Source organism: Heterodontus francisci, chromosome 34, assembly GCF_036365525.1.
Source record: "Heterodontus francisci isolate sHetFra1 chromosome 34, sHetFra1.hap1, whole genome shotgun sequence".
NCBI classification, from domain to species: domain Eukaryota; kingdom Metazoa; phylum Chordata; class Chondrichthyes; order Heterodontiformes; family Heterodontidae; genus Heterodontus; species Heterodontus francisci.
In genome coordinates, this window is record NC_090404.1 from 39,472,497 (window position 1) to 39,494,991 (window position 22,495).

Consider the following 22,495-nt stretch of genomic DNA (forward strand, 5'->3'; position numbering starts at 1 on the left):
ATCATAGAAATTTACAGCACAGAAGGAGGCCATTCAACCCTTTGTGCTTGTGCTGGCCCTTTGAAAGAGCAGTTGTGCTTAGTCCCACACACCCACTTGTTGTTTGAAGGCCTGTAAGTTCCTCATTCTCAAATACCTGTCAACTCCCTTTTAAAATGACTGATTGAATCAGGTTCAACCACCTTTTTCAGGTGGAGCGTTCCAGATCCTGACAACTGTCTGTTATTACAGAAACTGCTGAACTCAATGTTGAGTCCGGAAGGTTGTCAAGTCCTGTTCCTCGAGCTCCCATTGGAACAGGGCTTGAGGCCGAGGACAGAGAGGTCAGAGTGGGAGTGGGACGGAGAATTAAAATGGGAAGTGACTGGAAACTCAGGAACACGCTTGCAGACTGAATGGAGATGTTTCTCAAAGTGATCACCCTATCTGTGTTTGGTCTTCCCAATGTAGAACAGATCTCATTGTGAGCAGTGAATATAATATACGAAATTGCAAAAATTACAAGTAAATCACTGTTTGGTTTCATCCCACAAAACCCTGTGAATAGCCCAAAGGGAGCTACTTTATTTGAAGAGTAAAAGTTACAAAGTAAAGCAAACCAATTGCTGGAATATTAAACTCCACCCCAGCTATAAAGAATATTAACACAGCAGATATAAACCCCACTGTCAGAATGAATATGGTTCAGTCCTGGATGTGATTAACAGCAGCAATAATTACAGAATGCAACAGCTACAGTCACTTGTGAACTCACTGGTGTCTCAGCATTTTGGATATCGATGAAATTCCTTCCCACAGATGGAGCAGGTGAACGGCCTCTCGTTATATTATTATAATATAATACTATCTTTAATATCATCTAATAAGATATTCTTTCTTACAGTTCAGTGGGATGTAAACAGTGACCCCAGCACCTTCAGGAGAGATGGTGCGAAAGCCCCTGTGTGCAGAGTGAGCATCAAATCAATGTGTGTAAATCCTCTCCTAATACCCTGTAAAAGGAGGTAATAAAAGTCATCACTGTCAGTACAGGATAGAAATTCAGAACAGACAATTCGAGATCCTATGGAACATTTTATTCCTCTCTTGTTTCCCCAAAGCTGTAAATCGAAGTCCCACACACTCTCCCTCCTCCCTGTGCTAAAATCCAAACCCATGACACCATCTGCACCATTTCTTTCCTCCTCTGCCAGTTTTCTCCCTCCCTCTACTGTGGCTGGGTTCAGTTCTCCAGCCCCTGTGTGCAGAGTGAGAATAAAATTAATGAGTCAATGATTTTCTCTCCTGCTCACTGGGGCCTTGAAGCCCCGCCCACTCTCTGTTCTGGTCCCACAAATTACCAGATTCGTTCAGCTCAATTTCACAACTTGTCTTTGTGTTTTTGTGGGTTCTCTCTCACTCCCTTTTTCCTGTTGTAACTTCATGTTACAGGGTATTAGAAAGGGAGGATTTGCGGACGGGAAAATCAAACATCACCTCAAGATTTGACAGTCACTCCATTCATCAGGATCTGAATATCATCGGCCTTTGATCATGGAAGCAAAAATTGTGGAGAAACCGTACACGTGTTCTGTGTGTGGACGAGGCTTCAGCCGATCAGCTGGCCTGTCGGTACACAAGTGTAGTAACACTGGGGAGAAGCTGTGGAAATGTGGGGACCGTGAGAGAAAATTAAATTACACGTCTGAGCTAGAAACTCATCGACACAGTCAAACTGAGGAGAGGCCGTTCATCTGCACTGAGTGTGGGAAGGGATTTACTCAGTCATCCTCCCTACTCGCACACCAACGAGTTCACACTGGGGAGAGGCCATTCACCTGCACTGAGTGTGGGAAGGGATTCACTCAGTTATCAAACCTGCAGACACACCAGCGAATTCACACTGGGGAGAGGCCATTCACCTGCACTGAGTGTGGAAAGGGATACATTCATTTATGCGCCCTACTAACACACCAACGAGTTCACACTGGGGAGAGGCCATTCACCTGCAATGATTGTGGGAAGGGATTCATTCGTTCATCCGCCCTACTGATGCACCAGCGAGTTCACACTGGGGAGAGGCCGTTCACCTGCTCCGAGTGTGGGAAGAGATTCTCTCTGTCAGGGAACCTGCTGGCACATCAACGAATTCACACTGGGGAGAGGCCATTCACCTGCTCTGATTGTGGGAAGGGATTCACTGCTTCATCCACCCTGCAGATACACCAGCGAGTTCACACTGGGGAGAGGCCATTCACCTGCTCCGAGTGTGGGAAGGGATTCACTACTTCATGCAAGCTGGTGAAACACAAGCGAGTTCACACTGGTGAGAGGCCATTCACCTGCTCTGAGTGTGGGAAGGGATTTGCTGATTCAACTGCTCGGCTGACGCACCAGCGAGTTCACACTGGAGAGCGGCCATTCACCTGCTTCGTATGTGGGAAGAGATTTACTCAGTCATCCCACCTGGTGTCACATCAGTTCATTCACATTGGGGAGAGGTCATTCATCTGCTCCGTGTGTAGGAAGGGATTCACTCAGCCATCCTATCTGCTGAGACACCAGCGAGTTCACAGATAATTACAGGGGTTGGATTCTGCTGTTGCTGCTGTTAATCATATCCAGACTGAACCATGTTCATTCTGACAGTTGGGGTTTATTTCTGATGTCAGTTGCTCCTCTTGGACTGAGCGTCTGGCCCACAGCATCTCTCATTCATGTGTGAATAGACCGTCATGTCTTCAAACCTCATTTTCAATTGAAATCCACTCAGTGAATGTACTGAACAAAAGATGAACAATAAACAGATCACAGGCCAATCCTGTAACTCTATATTGACAGGAGAAAGTCTGTTCTTCAGCTCAAGAATGAGGCTGTTTAAGCTCTGTGTGTTTCTCAGCACTCGTAGACTGGAGCTGTTGGATAGACAGGCTGTTCACAACTGTTAACATGCCAGATAGTGAAGGAATTAGTCTTCAAGTAAACTCACCAATTTATACGCTCAGACTCCGGTCCCTGCTGTAATTAATACTCAGCATCCATTAGTGTTGATTTCCAGTCAATCACTGAATCGTCTGGTTAATCTTTGTTACTTGTTTTGTGAAATACTCTCCCTATTAGTGCTGAACTGCTGGATAACTCTGATTACTTTTAAATGTGTTTATACATGTTTATAAAGTGTCTGTGTGTCCAGATTTAACTAAGTTGTGATTTGTAACCAATAAATGATGTTTCGGGTATGACTTGTCATCTGGTATCTTGGTGATTTGTCAAGAAAGATTTAATTCACTCACTCAGCAGCTCGAGAGGAACCAGACTGAGGTTTAATGAACATAAGAAATAGGAGCTGGAGGAGGCCATTTGGCCCTTCGAACCTGTTCTGCCATTCACCCAGATCATGGCTGATCTTCTCAACTCCACCTTCCCAGACTATCCCCATATCCCTTAATTACCGTAATACCCAAAAATCTATCAATCTCTGTCTTAAATATACTCAATGACTGAGCATCCACTGCTCCCTGGGGAAGACAATTCCAAACCCTTTCAATGAAGAAATTTCTCCTCATTTCAGTCTGAAATGTCTGATCCCTTATCCTGAGACAGTGACCCGGTGTTCTAGATTGCCCAGACAGGGGAAATATTTTCTCAGCATCGACCCTGCCAAGTCCCTTAAGGATTGATGTTTCAGTCAGATCACATCTCCTTCTAAACCCCAGGGAATATGGGCCTAATCTACGCAATCTCTCCTCATAGGAGGAGATGGAGCAGAGTGGGGGTGCTGTACAATAGTGGTTCTGTTACTGAACTAGTAATCCAGAGGCCTGGACTAATGATGCTGAGACATGAATTCAAATCCCACCACTGCAATTAAAACACTAGGATCAATATTGGTGACCATGAAACTACGGATTGTCCTAAAAATCCACCTGGTTCAGTAATTTCCTTCAGGAAAGGAAATCTGCCGTCCTTACCCGATCTGCTCTGTCTCCAGACCCACAGAAATGTGGTTGACTCTGAACTACACGATGAAATGGCTGAGCTAGTCACTCAGTTATATTCAAGGAAGTAGCTCACCACCACCTTCTCAGGGGCAATTAGGGATAGGCAATAAATGCTGGCCATTTCAGGAACACCCACAGACCATGAATAAATAGAACAATCCCAGGAGCCAGACTAGTGAACCTTCATTGCATTCCCTCAATGGTGGTATGTCCTTCCTTAGTAAGGAGACCAAAACTGCACACACTGCTCCAGGTGGGGCCTCACCAATGTCCTGTATAATTGTAGTAAGACTTCTTTCACTTCTACCCCAATCCCTTTGTAACGAAAGCTAACATACTATTTGCTTTCCTAATTTCCTAATCCTGAGGGCGGCACAGTGGCGCAGTGGTTAGCACAGCAGCCTCACAGCTCCAGGGACCCGGGTTCGATTCCGGGTACTGCCTGTGTGGAGTTTGCAAGTTCTCCCTGTGTCTGCGTGGGTTTCCTCCCACAAGCCAGAAGACTTGCAGGTTGATAGGTAAATTGGCCATTATAAATTGTCACTAGTATAGGTAGGTGGTAGGGAAATATAGGGACAGGTGGGGATGTTTGGTAGGAATATGGGATTAGTGTAGGATTAGTATAAATGGGTGGTTGATGTTCGGCACAGACACGGTGGGCCGAAGGGCCTGTTTCAGTGCTGTATCTCTAATCTAATCTAATCTACTCGCTTTCCCTCGATGTTAGCTTCCTGTGATTCATGTACAAGGACACTGTGACATGTGCTTTGCTTTTAACAAAGGAAAAAACTTGGAGTTCTGTGTTTTGCAAGACTGAGAAAATTGAATGCTGAACTGGGTGGGGCACAGTCTCCAAGGCAACTTGTTTCCAAGCAACAACAGCAAGGACAATGATAGGTCACGTGACATTGTTAAGAGTTCAATTTCACTTTGCTTTGTGAAAGATCAGTGCTGGGCAGGCAGGAGGTAGAACAAACTGGCTGGGACTTGTGTTTTTTGGCAGACTCGAAAAAGACCTCTCCCTGAAAAGAAGGCATCTCTTGTAGAACAAAATTCCACATTTGAGTTGTGTCTGTGTTCTACCTGGAGAGGAAAAGACCCAGAGAAAGAGGAGTTGCTGCTGCCTGTGGAGAAAGGCTCCTTTGCTGAGAGGAAGCCCTGCATTGTGAAAGGTAGCAAATTCCTATTGCTTCTAAAAAATCTCTGTCTCAAGATTGATTCCTGTTACTCATGTGCTTTTTGGGAGATCTTGAAATCTCAAGAAAGCTACTATTGCTGGACTGCTACTTTAAAATTTAAGTAGACCTTTTGCTGAAAGATCTGTGTGACGCCTGCTGGAGATAAATTGCCTTGACCGTCTCCTCATCACAGACTGCTCAACAAACTTGCCTGGAGAGACTTTGAGTGGCTTCTGACTTTTCAACTCTGGGCCACCTCACCAATTTTGAAATATCCTACCAGACCACCAACAATTTTATTATTCTGAAGAAACAGTTGAACACCAAAAACTCTTTCTCCCCAGTTAACTGGTTTTTGAATATATGTGTGTGTGCATGAGGTTTGGGAAGAATAAGAAGTTTTTTTAAATATATATATGCATTGATTCATCCCATTATTGTCTAAGATTTAGTTTATTAATAAATAGTTAATTTTGTTGTTTGAAGAAATCTGGTTTTGTGTGCTTTATTCTGGGGGATAAATAAAGTGTTTAATTTGGCTAATTTCTAGTAGATGGGAAACTTTACTAATACGCTGTGACCTGTGAAGCAATGGGACTGAATTAACAGTGCATTACTCCCACCTTGGTCGTAACAACACCCAGGTCCCTCTGAATGCAAACATTTCTCAGTTTCTCAACATACATTTTAAAAATTGTTTTTAAAAAATTTTTCTTATCAAAGTGGATAACTTCACATTTCACTGTATTGTAATCCATTTACCATGTTCTTACCCACTCACCCACCCAACCTGTCTGTATCCCTCTGAAGCCTCTTTCTGTCTTCCTCATTTCTTGCTTTCCCACCAAACTTTGTATCATCAGCAAACCTGCATACATTACACTCAATCCCTTCATCTGAGCCATTTCTATCAATTGTAAATAGCTGAAGCCCAAGCTACTTTCCCCTACTAGTTACAGCTTGCCAACTTGAAAATGACCCATTTATTCCTGCTGTCTGCTTTCTGTCCATTAACCAATCTCAATCCATGCTAATATATTATCTCAATCCCATGAGTCCTAACTGCGTAATAACCTCTGGTGTGGCACCTTATCAAATGCTTCTTGCTTCTTAAAAATCCAAATAAACTACTGCTTCCCCCTTATTCACCTTACTAGTTACATCCTCAAGAAACTACAACAGATTTGTTAAACGTGATTTCTCTTTCACAAGTCCATGTTGTCTCTTTTTAATCATAATATGATTTTCTGAGTGCCCTGTTACCATTTCCCCGAATACTACATTCTAACATTTTGCCTACAACTGATGTGAGGCTAATTGGTTGATAGTTCCCCATTTTCTCTCTTTCTGCTTTCTTGAATAGCAAGGTTATGTTTGCTACCTTTCAATCCTTGGGAACTGCTCTAGAATCTATGGAATTCTGGAAGAGCAAAACCAATGCATCCACTATTTCTGCAGCTACCTCTTTTAAAACCTGAGGATGAAAGTTGTCAGGTCCAGGGGATTTGTTGCCACTTAGTCCCTTCAATTTTTCCATTCCTATTTCTTTACTTATACTGATTTCTTTCAGTTCCTCATTTTCACTCGACACTTGGTTTCCTATTTCTGGAATGTTTTTGTGTTTTCTACCATGAAGACAGATACAAATCATTTGTTTAATGTCTCTGCCATTTCCCTATTCCCCATTTTAATTTCAACTGTCTCTCTCTAATGGGCCCTCATTTCCTTTCTCTAATCTCTTCCTATTTCTATAGGTATAGAAACATTTACAATCTGTTTTTATGTCTCTTGTTAATCTGCACTCAGATTTTTTTTTCCTTATTAATTTCTTGATCCTGCTTTGCTGAATTCTAAAATCCATCCAATCCTCAGGCATACCACTTTTTTGGGGATCATTATGAGTCTCTTCCTTCAATCTAATATTACCTCTAACACCTCTTGTTCGCCATGGTTGGACCACTTTTTCTATGGGATATCTGTGACATAAAGGATTGTACATTTGTTACAAATTATGTATTAATTCTTAAAATGCAAGCCATTGCTTATCTACCATCATATCTTTTGATGTAGTGTCCCAATCTACTTTAGCCAACTCGCCCCTCATCCTACGAAGTTTGCTTTGTTTAGACGTTAGACCCCAGTATTGTCCCAAACTAAATTACTTTAAAACTCAATATAAAATTTGACCATATAATGGTTACACTTCCCTCGAGGCCTCTTTACTACAAGGTTATTAATGAACCCTTTCTCAACTCATTATTTCATGAAAGTGATGTATTTGAGTCTGAATTCAGCCTGATGTCATCTCCCAGTGGACTTATACTGTCCTGTTAGTGCTGGGTCAGGCCTTGTCCAGCTCAAACAGCCCAGATAACAGGAGCCAACGAACCTTATTTCACTTCTCAGGGTGGTTTGTTTCTTGAGGTTCAGATTATCATTAAAATAACAACACACACTGTGTCCACCCATCGTTCTCCCAGACGCACTGTCACCTCACAGTCAGGATCATGTGTCTATGAAGGGGAGATTGTTGTCCTGTCTAGACCACCCTGAAAACCCTTGCTCCATAATGGTCAGGAGTAGAAGGTCCCGGTATTGTGAGAAGAGCCTCAGGGAATCAGTCCCAGTGATCCTGTAAAACAGAGGAACACATGAGTTGGAGGAGGCCATTCAGCCCCTCAAGCCTGTTCCTCTATTCAGTTATATCATGACTGATCCATATTACAACTACCTTTACCCGTGTTGATTACATATCCCTGTAACCTTACCCAATAAAAATACATCACTCTCAAGTTTTGACATTTTCCTTTTCTCCCCATCCATAGCAGCTTTTTGGGGGAACAGTGTTCCAGATTTCACTATCCTTTGTGTGAAGAAGTGCTTCCTGACAGCACCCCTGAATGGTCCAGCTCTAATTTTAATGTTGTGTCATCTTATTCTGCATTCCACCAACAGAGGAAATCATTTTTCTTTATCGACCCTCTTAAAACCTTTAATCTTCTTTATTACATGAATTACATCACCCCTTAATCTTCATACACAATGAAATACAAACCCAGTCTATATGACCTGTCCTCACAATTTAACCCTTTTAGTCCTGATATCATTCTGGTGAATGTGCAGTGTACCTCCTGCACAGCTGATATATCCTTCCGGGGATGTGCTGCCCAGAACTGAACACCTCACACGTTTTGTCTTTCATCACACCATTAACATACCGTTTGCCTTTGTTCCATGACCTTCTGGTCAGGTATTCTCTGTGATCTTGTCCAGAAAAACACCTGTTTTGTTATCTCTTGCACCATCCCCGTTTTACTAGCTTAAAACCTTTTACATTTCTAACATTTGTCAGTTCTGATGAAAGGTCAGTGACCTGAAACATTAACTCTGCTTCTCTCTCCACAGAAGCTGCCAGACCTGCTGAGTATTTCCAGCATTTCTTGTTTTTATTTCAGATTTCCAGCATCTGCAGTATTTTGCTTTTATTTACCTCACTTCAGATGATGTGTAACCAGAGTTGCAAATAACTGCAGAATTACTTTCACCCTTCAGATAAAGGCAAACATTCCATTAGACATTTTAATTCACTTTTCTCCCAGTCCAGTAGTTTTTAGTGATTTCTGTGCATGAAACCCTAAATCTCTCTGTCCCTTCACAGTTCCTAACTTTTAATTATTTTGAAATTATTCTGATTCATCTTCCTTAGATCTAAGTTACCACAATGGTTCCAGGGAGGGAGATTTTAGTTACAAGGTGAGGTTGTAAAAGCTGGGGTTGTTCTCTTTCACACAAAGGAGATTGCGGGGAGATTTAATCAAAGTGTAAAAGATTATGACAGGCATGGATAAGTTAGACAAGGAAAACTGTTCCCATTAACTAATGGTACAAGGATTAGGGGACACAGATTGAAAGTTTTGGGCCAGAGATGCAGAGGGAATAGAAGGAAGCACTTTTTTAGACAGTGGGTAGTAATGATCTGGAACTCGCTGCCCATGAGGGTGGTGGAAGCAGAGACAATCAGTGATTTCAAGAGGAAATTGGATGGTCACTTGAAGGAAATAAACTTGCAGGACTACAGGGGTCAAGCAGGGGAGTCGGACTGAGTGGATTACTGTGTGGAGAACTGTCTGGGACTTGATGGGCTGAATGGTCTCCTCCATTCCATACATGACTCTAATGTTAATGACCTCACACTTCCCCACATTGACCTCCTGCTGTCACTGTTTTCTCCACTCACTAAATCTATCAATGTCTCTTTGTAATGTTTTGTTCCCTTCCAGAATACTCAATATGTCACCTAACTCAGTATGTGGGTTGATTAAGGAAAGCCAGCACTGATTTGTTAAGGGAAAATCATGTTCAGCTAACTTGCTGGAGTTTTTGAAGACATCACAGAGAGGGTTGATGAGGACAATAATAATAATAATTTCAAAGAAGGGTCACTGACCCGAAATGATAACCCTGCTTCTCTTTCCACAGATGCTGCCAGACCTGCTGAGTATTTCCAGCATTTCTTGTTTTTATTTCAGATTTCCAGCATCTGCAGTATTTTGCTTTTATTATATTGATGAGGACAATGCTGTTGATGTGGGGTACATGGACTTTCAAAAGGCATTTGATACAGTGCTGCAGAATTTATATGTATTTATATATGTGTATTTCCAGCACTTTCTGTGTTTATTGCACCTTCCAGAAGATCTGATTTGCAAAAAAGTAAATCCTGGGACAGTGAGTTTAAAAGGTCTCCCGAAGGAATCATCAGCTTCTTCACACTGTGACATTGAATGTACAGAACACGAATCCTGGGCTGAGTGGGTACGGGGACAGTGAACAGAAGAGGGATGGGGAATCACCAATGTTTGTGTTTTTACAATGAGGCATAAACAGATGGTGAGACAGAGAGAGAAATAGAGGGTGAGAAAGAGATTGAAATGACAGGTTAAACGCAGAGGGAGAGAGACAGGCTCTGGGGCTCTCCAGTGTTTAGTGACTGCCCAGCTCCCAGCCTGTATAGCAAACCATCCTCCCACCCCCTTCTCACACAATTCCCAAAGGCCTGATGTGTAAAGATAAATCCTGGGACAATGATAAGGAATTAACACCTTAATGGCAGTTTTAAAGAGAGTTTATCAGCTTCTGGACAGACTGGGGCCTGGTCATGTCACTGTCCCTCTGTTGATTAGCTGAAAGATGCAGTAAATGTTCTCAACAATAACCTTGTAGGAATAAGTTCACAGATCATCAAAAAGCAGCTCCCTGGAATGTTTCTGTTCAAAACAGCCCTGGTACCTAAATTAACATGACAATGGGAAAGATCTCAGCACCTAATAGTCCCTCTCACAATTTACATCTGTTCCCACTTTACAGCCTCTGGGTTTATTGTGGGGATGTGTAAATGATGCAGAGATTGTCAATGTTAGTGAGTGACAGAGAAAAGGCTATTGATGTGTCTTTTATTATAAAAAGTCTTTGCTTTGTTCTCAACAATATTTCATTTCTCTCTCCAGGAGATGCTAGCAGCTGTAACATGTCAATGCAGAGAGTGTGTGTGTTTTGACACGAGGAATTCTTGGACAAGAGCTTCCTCCAGAGTGGAATAATAATAATAAATAAATAGGTTTCTCTGTGTCACTCATTCTTACCTAAATAAAAAAGTCTTGTGTTTTTAGGGGGTTTGAGATATTTTTACAACAAGGTGGAGGCGGAAGGGGTCTCAGAAACACAAAGGTTGAGAACCGCTGTTCCAGAGCACCCGATGTAACCTGTATATTTCACCCTCTCTATCTCTTCCTGCAACTTTATCACTGCACCTCCCTGGCTCTCAGCCTCTCCACATCTTTCAAGGCTGGAAACAAAGACAAAAACACCTCACGTCCCGCTCAGAGAACTCCTCTATGCTGATGATGCTATACTAGTCGCTCACACAGAACCTGAGCTGCAAAGCGCATGGACTGCCTTTCTCATGCCTGTAATTTGTTCTCCTTGACTAGAAGCATGAAGAAAACCATGGTCATGATACAAGCTGTTGAAACCCCAGCCTTGATCTCACAAATAACACCTAACTGGAAGTGATGAGCAAATTCTGCTACCTTGGTTCCACAGTGAGAAATAAATTGTCTCGTGATTGCAGAGCTCGACACACACAGAGGGAAAGAAGCTACCACTTTTGGCCAACTTGTGAAAGGTGCATGGTATAACATCATGCTGACCATTAGGACCAAGCTAATAGTTTATAAGGTCTGTGATCTCAACACCTTGCTGTATGGCTATGAAACATGGGTGATTGACAGCTACCAGGAAAAGTAGCTCAATAATTTCCATCTTTGCTGTCTGTGGGCCATTATGGGTATATCCTGGCAGCACAAAATCACAAATGTGGCAGTCCTCTCAAAGGCAGAGCTCCCAAGTGTGTTGGCACTAATCAAACAGAGGTGGCTTTGGTGGATCAGACGAGTCCACAAGATAGAGGATGGTTGCAAACCCAAGGACCAAGGTAGCCGGGGCCAGACAACCAGTGGGCGCCCAAGGCTCCGCTTCAAGGTTGCTTGCAAGCTTGACCTGAAGGCCCGAAATGTCGACTATCGCACTTGGGAGTCACTAGCTGACGAAGGAGGGAAATAGCAACAACTCACAGCATCACTTGACAGCTTCATGTGCAGCACTTGTGGCAGAGCCCGCGTCTCAACGATTGGCTTTTACAGCCATCAGCAAAGGTGAACCAAGAGAAGATCCCCCCTCCCCCACCCCCCCAAATGGCTTGTTTGCTTCATGTCGATCATCTTTCGTAGATGAAAGGATGACAACCCATTGTTTCCCTCGCTCTCTCCTTCCTCTCTCTCCCACTTCTCTCATTCAGAGAGAAAGATAGGGAGAAAGAGAGAGACACACAGAGAGAAATCCACAATCAGAAACTCAACGAATGACCTCCTTCTATGCTGTAAATGACTCGATGACTCTAAAATGAGTTAAAATGGCTGTTTCACATTGCATTTAAACATCAAAATGCATCTCACTGCCTAAAACACAAGCATTATTCAAGAATTATAACAAACATTGTGAAAGCAGTCCTGATGCTGTGAAATTAATCCATTAATTAATGTGTAAAGTGTGGCCATTGTTGAAAAGTCCAAAACGCTGAAGGCATTGTGTGCACAGCAAGATCCCACAAGCAGAAATGTGATGATCGTTAGATAATTGGGAGCCACTCCTTCCCCATTCTCTCCCACTGATAATAACAACAAATCACATCGCTGTCTGTCGCATTTTTATTATTTATCAAAAGTTTAAACAGAAAAAAGGAGAGAAGGCTGGGGAGAAATAGAGAGAGTAGGCTGGTGAGAGACAGAAATAGGTCTGTACACCATTGCAATGCAGAAAACACTGCAAAATTTGTGCACAGCAAGATCCCACAAACAGCAATGTGATCATAGCCAGATAAATCTGTTTTAGGTAGGAGTTTATTAATATACAAGGCAAGAACATTGTTAGACAGGAGTCCAGGGTTCCCTCTCTCAGTTTCACAGACAATCTCTCAGCAACATCCAAATCACGATGATAAATCAGATGCTTAAAAGATTGATACAGTCACTCCTTCTGACCTTTTGTGTCCATCTCTCTCTCTGTCTCTTTATCTCTGTGTCTCTTACCTTTTTCTGTTCCTGTCTCTCCCTAACTCTATTCTCCTAAATTACTATCCAGATTACATCCCTGTCTCTCCTTTTCATGCTCTATCACTCTCTCTCTTTCCATAGCTCTGCCTCCTTCTCTCTATCCTGAATGAAATCATAATTGAAATATGCTACAAAATATTTCTCTTAGCATTTAGAGTCATCGAGTCAGAGTTATACAGCACAGAAACAGGCCGTTTGGTCCATCGTGTTTGTGCCAGTCATCAAGGACCTAGATATTCTAATCCCATTTTCCAGTACTTGGCCCGTGGCCTTGTATGCTATGGCATTTCAAGTGCTCATCTAAATACATCTGAAATGTTGTGAGGGTTCTGACCTCTACCAATCCTTCAGACAGTGTGTTCCAGATTCCAACCACCCTCTGGGTGATTTTCTTTTCCCTCAATACCCCACTAAACCTCCTGCCCCTTACCTTAAATCTATGTCCCCTGGTTATTGACACCTCCGCTAAGGGAAAAAGTTTCTTCCTATCTACCCAATCAATGCTCCTCATAATTTTATATACCTCAATCATGTCCGCCCTCAGTCTTCTTTGCTCTAAGGAAAACAACCCTCGCCTATACAGTCTCTCATCATAGCTGAAATGCTCCAGCCCAGGCAACATCCTGGTGAATCTCCTCTACGTCCCCTCCAGTGCAATCATATCCTTCCGATACTGTGGCGACCAGAACTGTACACAGTACTCCAGCTGTGTCCTAACTAGCGTTTTGTACAGCTCCATCATAACCTCCGTGCTCTAATATTCTATACATCAGCTAATAAAGGCAACGACCCCATCTGCCTTCCTAACCATCTTATCTACCTGTGCTGCTGCCTTCAGTGATCTATGGACAAGTACACCCTAGGTACTTCCTAGGGTCCTACCATCCATTGTATATTCCCTTGCAATGTTAGTCCTCCCAAAATGCATCACCTCACACTTCTCAGGATTAAATTCCATTTGCCACAGCTGTGCTCATCTTACCAGCCCATCTATATCATCCTGTAATCTAAAGCTTTCCTCCTCACTATTTACGACATCACCAATTTTTGTGTCATCTGCAAATGTACTGATCATACCTCCTTTATTCACATCTAAATCATTAATGTACACTAAAAACAGCAAGGGTCTCAGCAACGATCCCTGTGGTACACCACTGCACACAGGATCCAATTGCAAAAGCAACTGTCGACCATCACCCTCTGCCTTCAGCCACGAAGCCAATTTTGGATCCAATTTGCCAAATTGCTTGGGATCCCATGGGCTCTTACCTTCTTGACCAATCTCCCGTGCAGGACCTTGTCAAAAACCTTACTGAAGAGCGTGTAGACTACATCAATTGCTTTACCCTCATCGACACACCAAGTCACCTCCTCGAAACATTCAATCAACTTTGTTAGACATGATCTCCACCTGACAAAGCCATGCTGACACTTCTTGATTAATCCATGTCTCTCCAAGTGGAGATTAATCCTATCACTCAGAATTTTTTCCAATCGTTTCCCTCCCACTGATGTTCGACTCACTGGCCTGTAATTACCTGGTTTATCTCTGCTACCCTTCTTGAATAAGGGCAATTTGGTAAATTGGATCCACAATTGGCTTAGTGGCAGGAGGCAGAGGATGAGGCTTGACAGTTGTTTTTGCGATTGGAAGCCTGTGACCAGTGCTGTACTGCAAGGATCTGTTGGGACCCTTGCTGTTTACAGTGTATGTTCATGATTTAGATGTGAATATAGGAGGTACGATCAGTACATTCACAGATGACACGAAAATTGGTGATGTCGTAAATAGTGAGGATGAAAGCTTTAGATTACAGGATGATATTGATGGGCTGGTAAGATGGACAGAGCAGTGGCAAATGGAATTTAATCCTGAGAAATGTGAGGTGATGCATTTTGGGAAGTCTAGCAAAGCAGGTTATTATACAATGGATGGTAGGACCCTTGGAAGTACAGAGAGTCACAGCGACATTGGTGTACTTGTCCATAGATCACTGAAGGCAGCAGCACAGGTAGATAAGGTGGTTAGGAAGGCATATGGGATACTTGTATCAATTAGCCGCATAGAATATAAGTTCAGGGAGGTTATGATGGAACTGTATAAAATGCTAGTTAGGACACAGCTGGAGTACTGTGTACAGTTCTGGGCACCACACTACAGGAAAGATGTGACTGCACTGGAGAGGGTGCAGAGGAGATTCGCCAGGATGTTGCCTGGGCTGGAGCATTTCAGCTCTGAAGAGAGACTGGATAGGCTAGGGTTGTTTTCCTTAGAGCAGCGAAGTCTGAGTGGGGACAAGATTGAGGTATATAAAATTATGAGGAGCATAGATCGGGTAGGCAGGAAGAAACTTTTTTTCCCTTCGTTGAGGTCTCAATAACTAGGTGGCATAGATTTAAGGTAAGGGGCAGGAGGTTTAGAGGGGATTTGAGGAAAATAATTCTCAATCAAAGGGTGGTTGGAATCTGGAACACACAGCCTGAAGGGGTGGTAGAGGCCGGAACCCTCACAACATTTCAGAAGTATTTAGATGAGCACTTGAAACACCATAGCATACAAGTCTACGGGCCAAGTGCTGGAAAATGGGAATAGAATAGTTAGGTCCTTGATGGCCAGCATGGACAAGATGGGCCAAAGGGCCTGTGTCTGTGCTGTATAACTCGATAACTCTATGACTCTAAGGCAAAAGCAGGGATGTAATGCTGGAACTGTATAAAATGCTGTTTAGGCCACTGTTGGCGTGTTGCACACATTTCTGGTCATCACATTACAGAAAGGACATTTTTGTTCTGGAGAGAATACAGAGGAGATTTACAAGAATGCTGCCAGGGCTCGAAAGTTGCAGCAATGAGGAAATATTGAATAGGCTAGCATTGTTTTCCTTAAAACAGAGGAGGCTGAGGGGTGACTTAATTGAGGTGTACAAAATTATGAGGGGCCTAGATAGAGTAAACAGGAAGGACCTGTCTCCCTGAGTGGAGAGGTCAATTACCAGGGGGCACAGAGTTAAAGTGATTGGTAGAAGGATTAGAGGGGACATGAGGAAAGGTTTTTTCACCCAGAGGGTGGTGGGAGTCTGGAATTCACTGCCAGGATGGGTGCTGGAGGCAGAAACACTCAATTCTTTTGAAATACACCTGGACATGCACCTGAAATGCTGTAACCTGCAAGGCTACAGGCCAAGTGCTGGAAGGGGGATTAGATTGCGCAGCTAGTTTTTTCAGCCACCATGGACATGACAGGCTGAATGGCCTCCTCTGTGCCATAATTCTTCTACGGTTTTAAATCACATTAACGAACCATAAGGGTTTTTCCAGCAATCGATGATAATTTCAAGCCACCTTCACTGAGCAGAGTTAAAATAAGCTGGATTTGCATTAGTTAATGAAATCCAAAATGCAGCAGTGGCTGCCTTGGTGGGATTGAAATCTCAGCCCCTGAGTACAAGCCATGGCCTGTGGATTATAAATGCAATGACAACACAACAGCATCATGTACCCAAAGGAACCACAAAAAGTATCGCTGGTCAAAGCATTGGCCTGCATGGGGATTAAACCCACAACCTTGGTGTGATGAGCACCACACGCCAAGCAGCTGAACTAACAGGCTCCAATGTGGATAGTCCGTGTTAATGTTAATATTTCAGGTCTGTGACCTTTCATCTGCTCTCTCAACAGATGCTGATGTTTTGATTTGAGATTTCCAACATGTACAGAACATTGCTGTTATTTCTATGTTCAAATGGCTTTGACAAAGTCTATTCATCCACAAACCCTGGATTACCAATTCAACAACCCAACCACTCGGCCTGCAGTTTGAATGAATTGTGTTTGGAAATTCATCTCACTTCCATCTTCCAAAGTGAAGACCTCGATTCATAGGATAATCCTGAAGAAAAGCACCTTTTAATCAGCCATCAATTATTTAACAGCCAAAGCCACTGTCAAGTGGTCGTGTGGCCGAGCAGTCAAAGGTGCTGGATTTAAGGTTCCAGTCTTTGTGTGGGTTTGGATTCCACTGCTGCCACAGTCTGTGTTCAGGCTTTGTTTGGACAGTGTTCTGATGGTTCTTAGTGAATGAGTCCAAATCATCCATGTGTCCAGTTTCATTATCTTGGTTCCTGAGCTGATATTTCAAAGCATGACTGGTGCTCACAAACTCTGTGGGCCTGCAAGTGCAGTTTTATATTTACACTTGTCTTTTAATAAAGCTTCAATGTTAAGACCTTCTACGAGAACATTTTAAAAAGCCTCAATAGCTGTCAATGCTATTAGCAGCTCTGCAATTCTTTCAGATAACTCAACTTTAGAAAAGTCTCAATCCCCGCCATTGTCCCCACAGCGAGTGACAAATTAGTCGATTGTCTCTCTACACTGCTGTCAATGTGACATAAATTCCAACTGATGTCTCTTGAAATTGATTTTCACATGGATTTGTTCTTCTAGCGTGCTATATATTTTCTTAGGCTCTTTCTGATCATCTTCTGATAAGCCTGAGGTATGTAGTTTATGAAGACCTTCGATTCCAATAGCTATCTGAATTTGAACTGCTAGTTTATCTGGTTCTGGTGCAGCCAAATCAAGGAACCATAGCTTTATCATATGTTTGAAAAGTTTAAATTTGGGAAGAGGATTGTGGCTTTCCAATTCATACGTGGGAATTTAACTGACATCTTGCTGACATTTCTGGGATTTTCCATAATTTCCTAGGTAGGAAGAAACTTTCCAATTTTCATTCACTGGAAGGTTTCAATGTGTTACAGATCTAGCTGCCTGCAGTACTTTTACTTACCATCACCTGTTTCTGAACTCTATGGCACTGAGGGTCTGTGGCCCTGTTGCTCCCCTTCACACAGTTTTTCAGGCACTGTCCACAAAGTGGTGTTTTGGCGTGAACAGCACCATGATGTCTCAAATAGCTGTAATGGCTCTGATGGTTTTTTTCAGCATTTTATTTTAAGCCTGCCTTTGAATCGATCAGCACTGGCCTTAGCCTGCTTTTGAATTAACTTACACTGGCCTGAACGAAGTCAGCTGATCACACCCCCTTTGACACTGAACCGGTGTCCCCTCAGTACAGTTACTCACTGTTCCCAATGGAGTACTGCCTGCTGATAGTGTTTCACCTCTTAGAGCTCTGTTGACAGCTTCTGCTCCCCTTGCAGAATGCTGCTGTAGTCCCAAACTCAATCTGATACTCTCCCAATGTGCCTTCAAAACTCAAAATCTTTGACAAATCATTCACTGTGACCATATTGTGTTTCCTCTATCCTTCAATCGCAACCACACCAATCAGACAGATTGGACTGTTAAACTATATTGTGAGTTCTTTATTTAAAGATTGCAGCAGTAGGTGTGGAAAGAGATGCAGTGGTTTTTGTCGAGGTTCATCCCAAGCAGCTCTGTAACACAGGAGTCTGTGCTCTACGGGCTGTTCCCAGGGACGCACACCGAGACAAATATCAACTGCTGCTGGAGGACTATCAATTCAGTGAAAGACACCCTTTGGTCTACCCGAAACTTGCTGGTCTTCCAACGCAAAGAGTTGTCCACCACCGAATGTTGCAGACTGGCACATTCCAAGGTCCAGGACTACGTGCTGAGGCATGCATTAAAGCTTGGGGCAGCCGCAGCAAAGGCTCAATGGGGAAAGACCACAGTGTAAGGACCCCCACCAAGCTGAACTGAGGGGCTGGATCCATGGGAAACCCCTCGAACTGTATCGTTGATATTTTCATTTGCTGTCAATGTAAAATTGTAATTGGCATGACAATAGTGAAAGGGAAGGGTTGTGAAGAAATTCATGACAGTATAGAAGGAAACTGATCTCCCTTGCAATGTTTGTATTTTTTGGTGCTGTTTGAAATTGTTTGGCAATGTAATTTTTGCAGATTTTTATGAATAAAGTATGTTTTGGAAATAAAAAAAAAAGATTGCAGCAGTATACAAATATTGCTGGAGAGCTCTTCCTAGTGTGTCTTGCTTGGTCAATAAAACACATTCCAACTATTGTGTCACGTGTCAGACAACATCCTACCCTCCCTGATGATGTATACAAATTATGGACAAACCCACTCAAAGACACACAACAACAACAGCCACCATCAGCGATCTGTGGACATGTACTCCAAGGTCCCTCTGTTTCTCTATATGTCTTCCATTTATTTGTATTCTCTTGCCTTGTTAGCCTTTGCCAAATACATCACCTCACACCTATCCGGTTTGAATTCCAATTGCCACTATTCTGCACACGTCACTCGCCCATTGATATCTTTTTGCAGTCTCTTCATTATCACCCATAAAGCCAAGCCTCCTTCGACAGCACCTTTCAAACCCGTGACCTCTACCATCTTGAAGGACAAGGGCAACAGATGCATGGGAAGACCACCACCTACAAGTTCCCCTCCAAACCACACCCCATCCTGACATGGAACAATATCACCGTTCTTTCACTGTCACTATGGCACAATCCTAGAACTCCCTCCCTGACAGCACTGTGGGTGTACCTACACCACATGGACTGCAGAGTTCAAGAAGGTGTCTCACCATCAACTTCTCAAGAGCAATTATTGATGGGCCAGCGATGCTAACATCCAGGAACCAACAGAAAAGGGAACATCTAAGAACGTCAATTCTCCTGGGTGACAATCAGTTATTTGGTAATTTGAGCAAAGGAAAGGCAACAAAAACATCCAAAGCAATTTCCAAATGAAGCCAGCATTTATTGTCCATCCCTAATTGCCCTTGAAAAGTCAATGGTTTGCTCGTTCATTTCAGAGGACAGTTCAAAGAGAACCACCTTGCTGTGGGTCTGGAGTCACATGGAGGCCAGAGCGGCAGATTTCCTTCTTGAAATAGTATCAGTGAACCAGAGAGGTTGTTTCAGCAATGGATGACAGTTTTGAGCCGCCTTCACTGAGCAGAGTTGAAAAGGGCCAGATTTGCATGAGTTCATGATAACTGGAACGTATCCACTGCTGCTGCGGTTGGATTTGAGCTCATAGGCCATGGGTGCGAGCTATGGGCTGTGGATTATAAGTGCCATAACAACACCATGTACCCAAAGGAAGCACATAAATCACTGCTGGTCGAAGGATTGGTCTGTATAGGGATTGAATCCATGACCTTCACAGTATTAGCAGCACACGCTCGCCAAGTGAACTAACAGCCCCCCCATGCAAGGCCTGTATGTTAATATTAATGTTTCTGGTCTGTCACCTTTCATCAGAACTCTGTTCCTCTCTCAGCAGATGCTGAGTATTTCCAGCAGTTACTGTTTTGATTTCAGATTTCCAACATGCACAGAATTTTACTCTTATTTCTATTTTCAAATGTTTTTGGCAAAGTCGATCTATCCAGAAACCCTGGATTACCAATTCAACAATGCAACCACTCAACGTGCAATTTGAATGAATTGTGTTTGGAAATTCATCTCATTTCCATCTTCCAAAACAAAGACCTCGATTCACAGGATAGTCCTGCAGAAAATAAAGGTCAAATAAATCAGCTTTTGTTTAAACACATTGTTGGAGATTTGTTGTCTTTCCCACCTGAGTGTTTAACATCACCTGGCTGGAGTTCAGAAAGGACAATCTGGGGGAGGATCGTACAGCAGGAACAGAACTTCAGCCTGAACACAGTCCTTCAGGATCACGGCACTTTGGTCTTTCTCATGTCTCTTCACTGACAGCAAAGTCCCCATGTGGGTTAATCCTGAGCCTGTAAGAAATGTGTCCCAGCCGCTCTCTTTCCATGTTCAGAACTCTTGGGCACGGAACAGAAGGCTCCTTTACAACTGTGTTTAGAGTCAGGAAGAACAACAGTGAATGCTGGAAATGTGCTGTCAAATCAGAGATTGGTGTAAAACTGTGACCTGTTCCTGACTGAAAGTGAAACGGCAGGTATAAGTTTCCAGTCTGAAAATTAATATCGTATTACTCTGTGGAGATTTAATGTGTTTGTGTGACAAGTCCTGAGTCTCCAATTTTAACACAGGTGTTAACTCATTTAAAATAAACCTTTTGAAATGAAATAAATCTCAGTCTGCATTAAAATAGCAGAAGCAGGAAGTCACTTCTGGGACAATTATACAACAGATATTTAATCTCCAGATAAAGAAGGATCTGCAGCGTGTTTCCAGGAATTACATGTTTTATTGATGTGTGAGTGTTAGACACCAGGATAACTAAAAATACACAGAACATCCACAGGAGTGCTATCACGTCAGTTACTCTGGGATCACTCCCACAGTGAAACTCCACCACTGACCCTGCTGAAGGTTGTAGGCTGAGGGAGTGGAGCCTCCAGGAGTGGGCTGTGGTGTGAGAAAGCTGGGTTTCAGTATCCTGACAGATGCATGGTGAGTAACCAGAGGAATCCTTACTAAGGAACCATCTGGGGTTTTACCTGCCAATGTTGGTCTATGGGTAAATGATGCCTGACTCCCTCAACTGTCTTAAATTTAACGCAGTTTGGAACAAGTTGAATTCAGTTTCTAGAAGAATATGGACAAATATCACCTGCAGTGAGATCACGGCACAGTGGTACAGTAGTTAGCACTGCAACCTCACAGCTCCAGGGACCTGGGTTCGATTCTGACTGCAGCCCGTGACCATGTGGGTTTTCTCTGGGTGCTCCGGTTTCCTCTCACTGCCAGAAACGTGCAGGTGATCGGTAGGTTGTCTGTTGTAAATTGCCCCTCGTGTAGATAGGTGGTAGGGAATATGGGATTGCTGTAGGGTTAGTATAAATGGGTGGTTGTTGCTTGGCACAGACTCGCTGTTTCAGTGCTGTATCTCTAAATCATAATAAAATGAAATTGAGTGAGATGGAATCAGCCATTAGAGAAACTGAGAGATCTTTGGAAAAGAATATGATGCACAATGATGGTAATAGTGGCAAAAGCTTTTCCAGCTACATCAGGAGTGAGAAGATGGATACAGATTGTTTCGAGCCACTGAGAGACAGTTCAGGACAGATTGAAACAGATTACCAGGCTATGACAGAACTGTTAAATGACTATTTCACATCAGTCTGCACTCCTGTGGATGATGCTCAGATTCCAGCTGTGGGATGTGCTGCTGACAATTCTTTTGGGCCTCCTTATCTCGAGAGACAATGGATACGCGCCTGGAGGTGGTCAGTGGTTTGTGAAGCAGCGCCTGGAGTGGCTATAAAGGCCAATTCTGGAGTGACAGGCTCTTCCACAGGTGCTGCAGAGAAATTTGTTTGTTGGGGCTGTTGCACAGTTGGCTCTCCCCTTGCGCCTCTGTCTTTTTTCCTGCCAACTACTAAGTCTCTTCGACTCGCCACAATTTAGCCCTGTCTTTATGGCTGCCCGCCAGCTCTGGCGAATGCTGGCAACTGACTCCCACGACTTGTGATCAATGTCACACGATTTCATGTCGCGTTTGCAGACGTCTTTATAACGGAGACATGGACGGCCGGTGGGTCTGATACCAGTGGCGAGCTCACTGTACAATGTGTCTTTGGGGATCCTGCCATCTTCCATGCGGCTCACATGGCCAAGCCATCTCAAGCGCCGCTGACTCAGTAGTGTGTATAAGCTGGGGATGTTGGCCGCTTCAAGGACTTCTGTGTTGGAGATATAGTCCTGCCACCTGATGCCAAGTATTCTCCGAAGGCAGCGAAGATGGAATGAATTGAG

At 43.2% G+C, this 22,495-nt stretch overlaps 1 protein-coding gene and 1 pseudogene across 1 annotated transcript; one reads left to right on the forward strand and one right to left on the reverse strand.

The window, feature by feature from the left end:
- LOC137348838 (zinc finger protein 271-like) overlaps positions 1–22,495 on the reverse strand; it is a 105,846-nt pseudogene that overhangs the window by 38,968 nt on the left and 44,383 nt on the right.
- Positions 1,534–2,964, forward strand: LOC137348446 (zinc finger protein 235-like). The gene has a single exon (XM_068013754.1). It carries the CDS (start codon positions 1,534–1,536, stop codon positions 2,557–2,559), a length of 1,026 nt encoding a protein of 341 aa, XP_067869855.1. The 3' UTR covers positions 2,560–2,964.

What these genes read in the sequence shown, in the direction of transcription:
- LOC137348446 (XM_068013754.1), top strand. Translation starts at nt 1,534, where the DNA reads ATGGAAGCAAAAATTGTGGAGAAACCGTACACGTGTTCTGTGTGTGGA.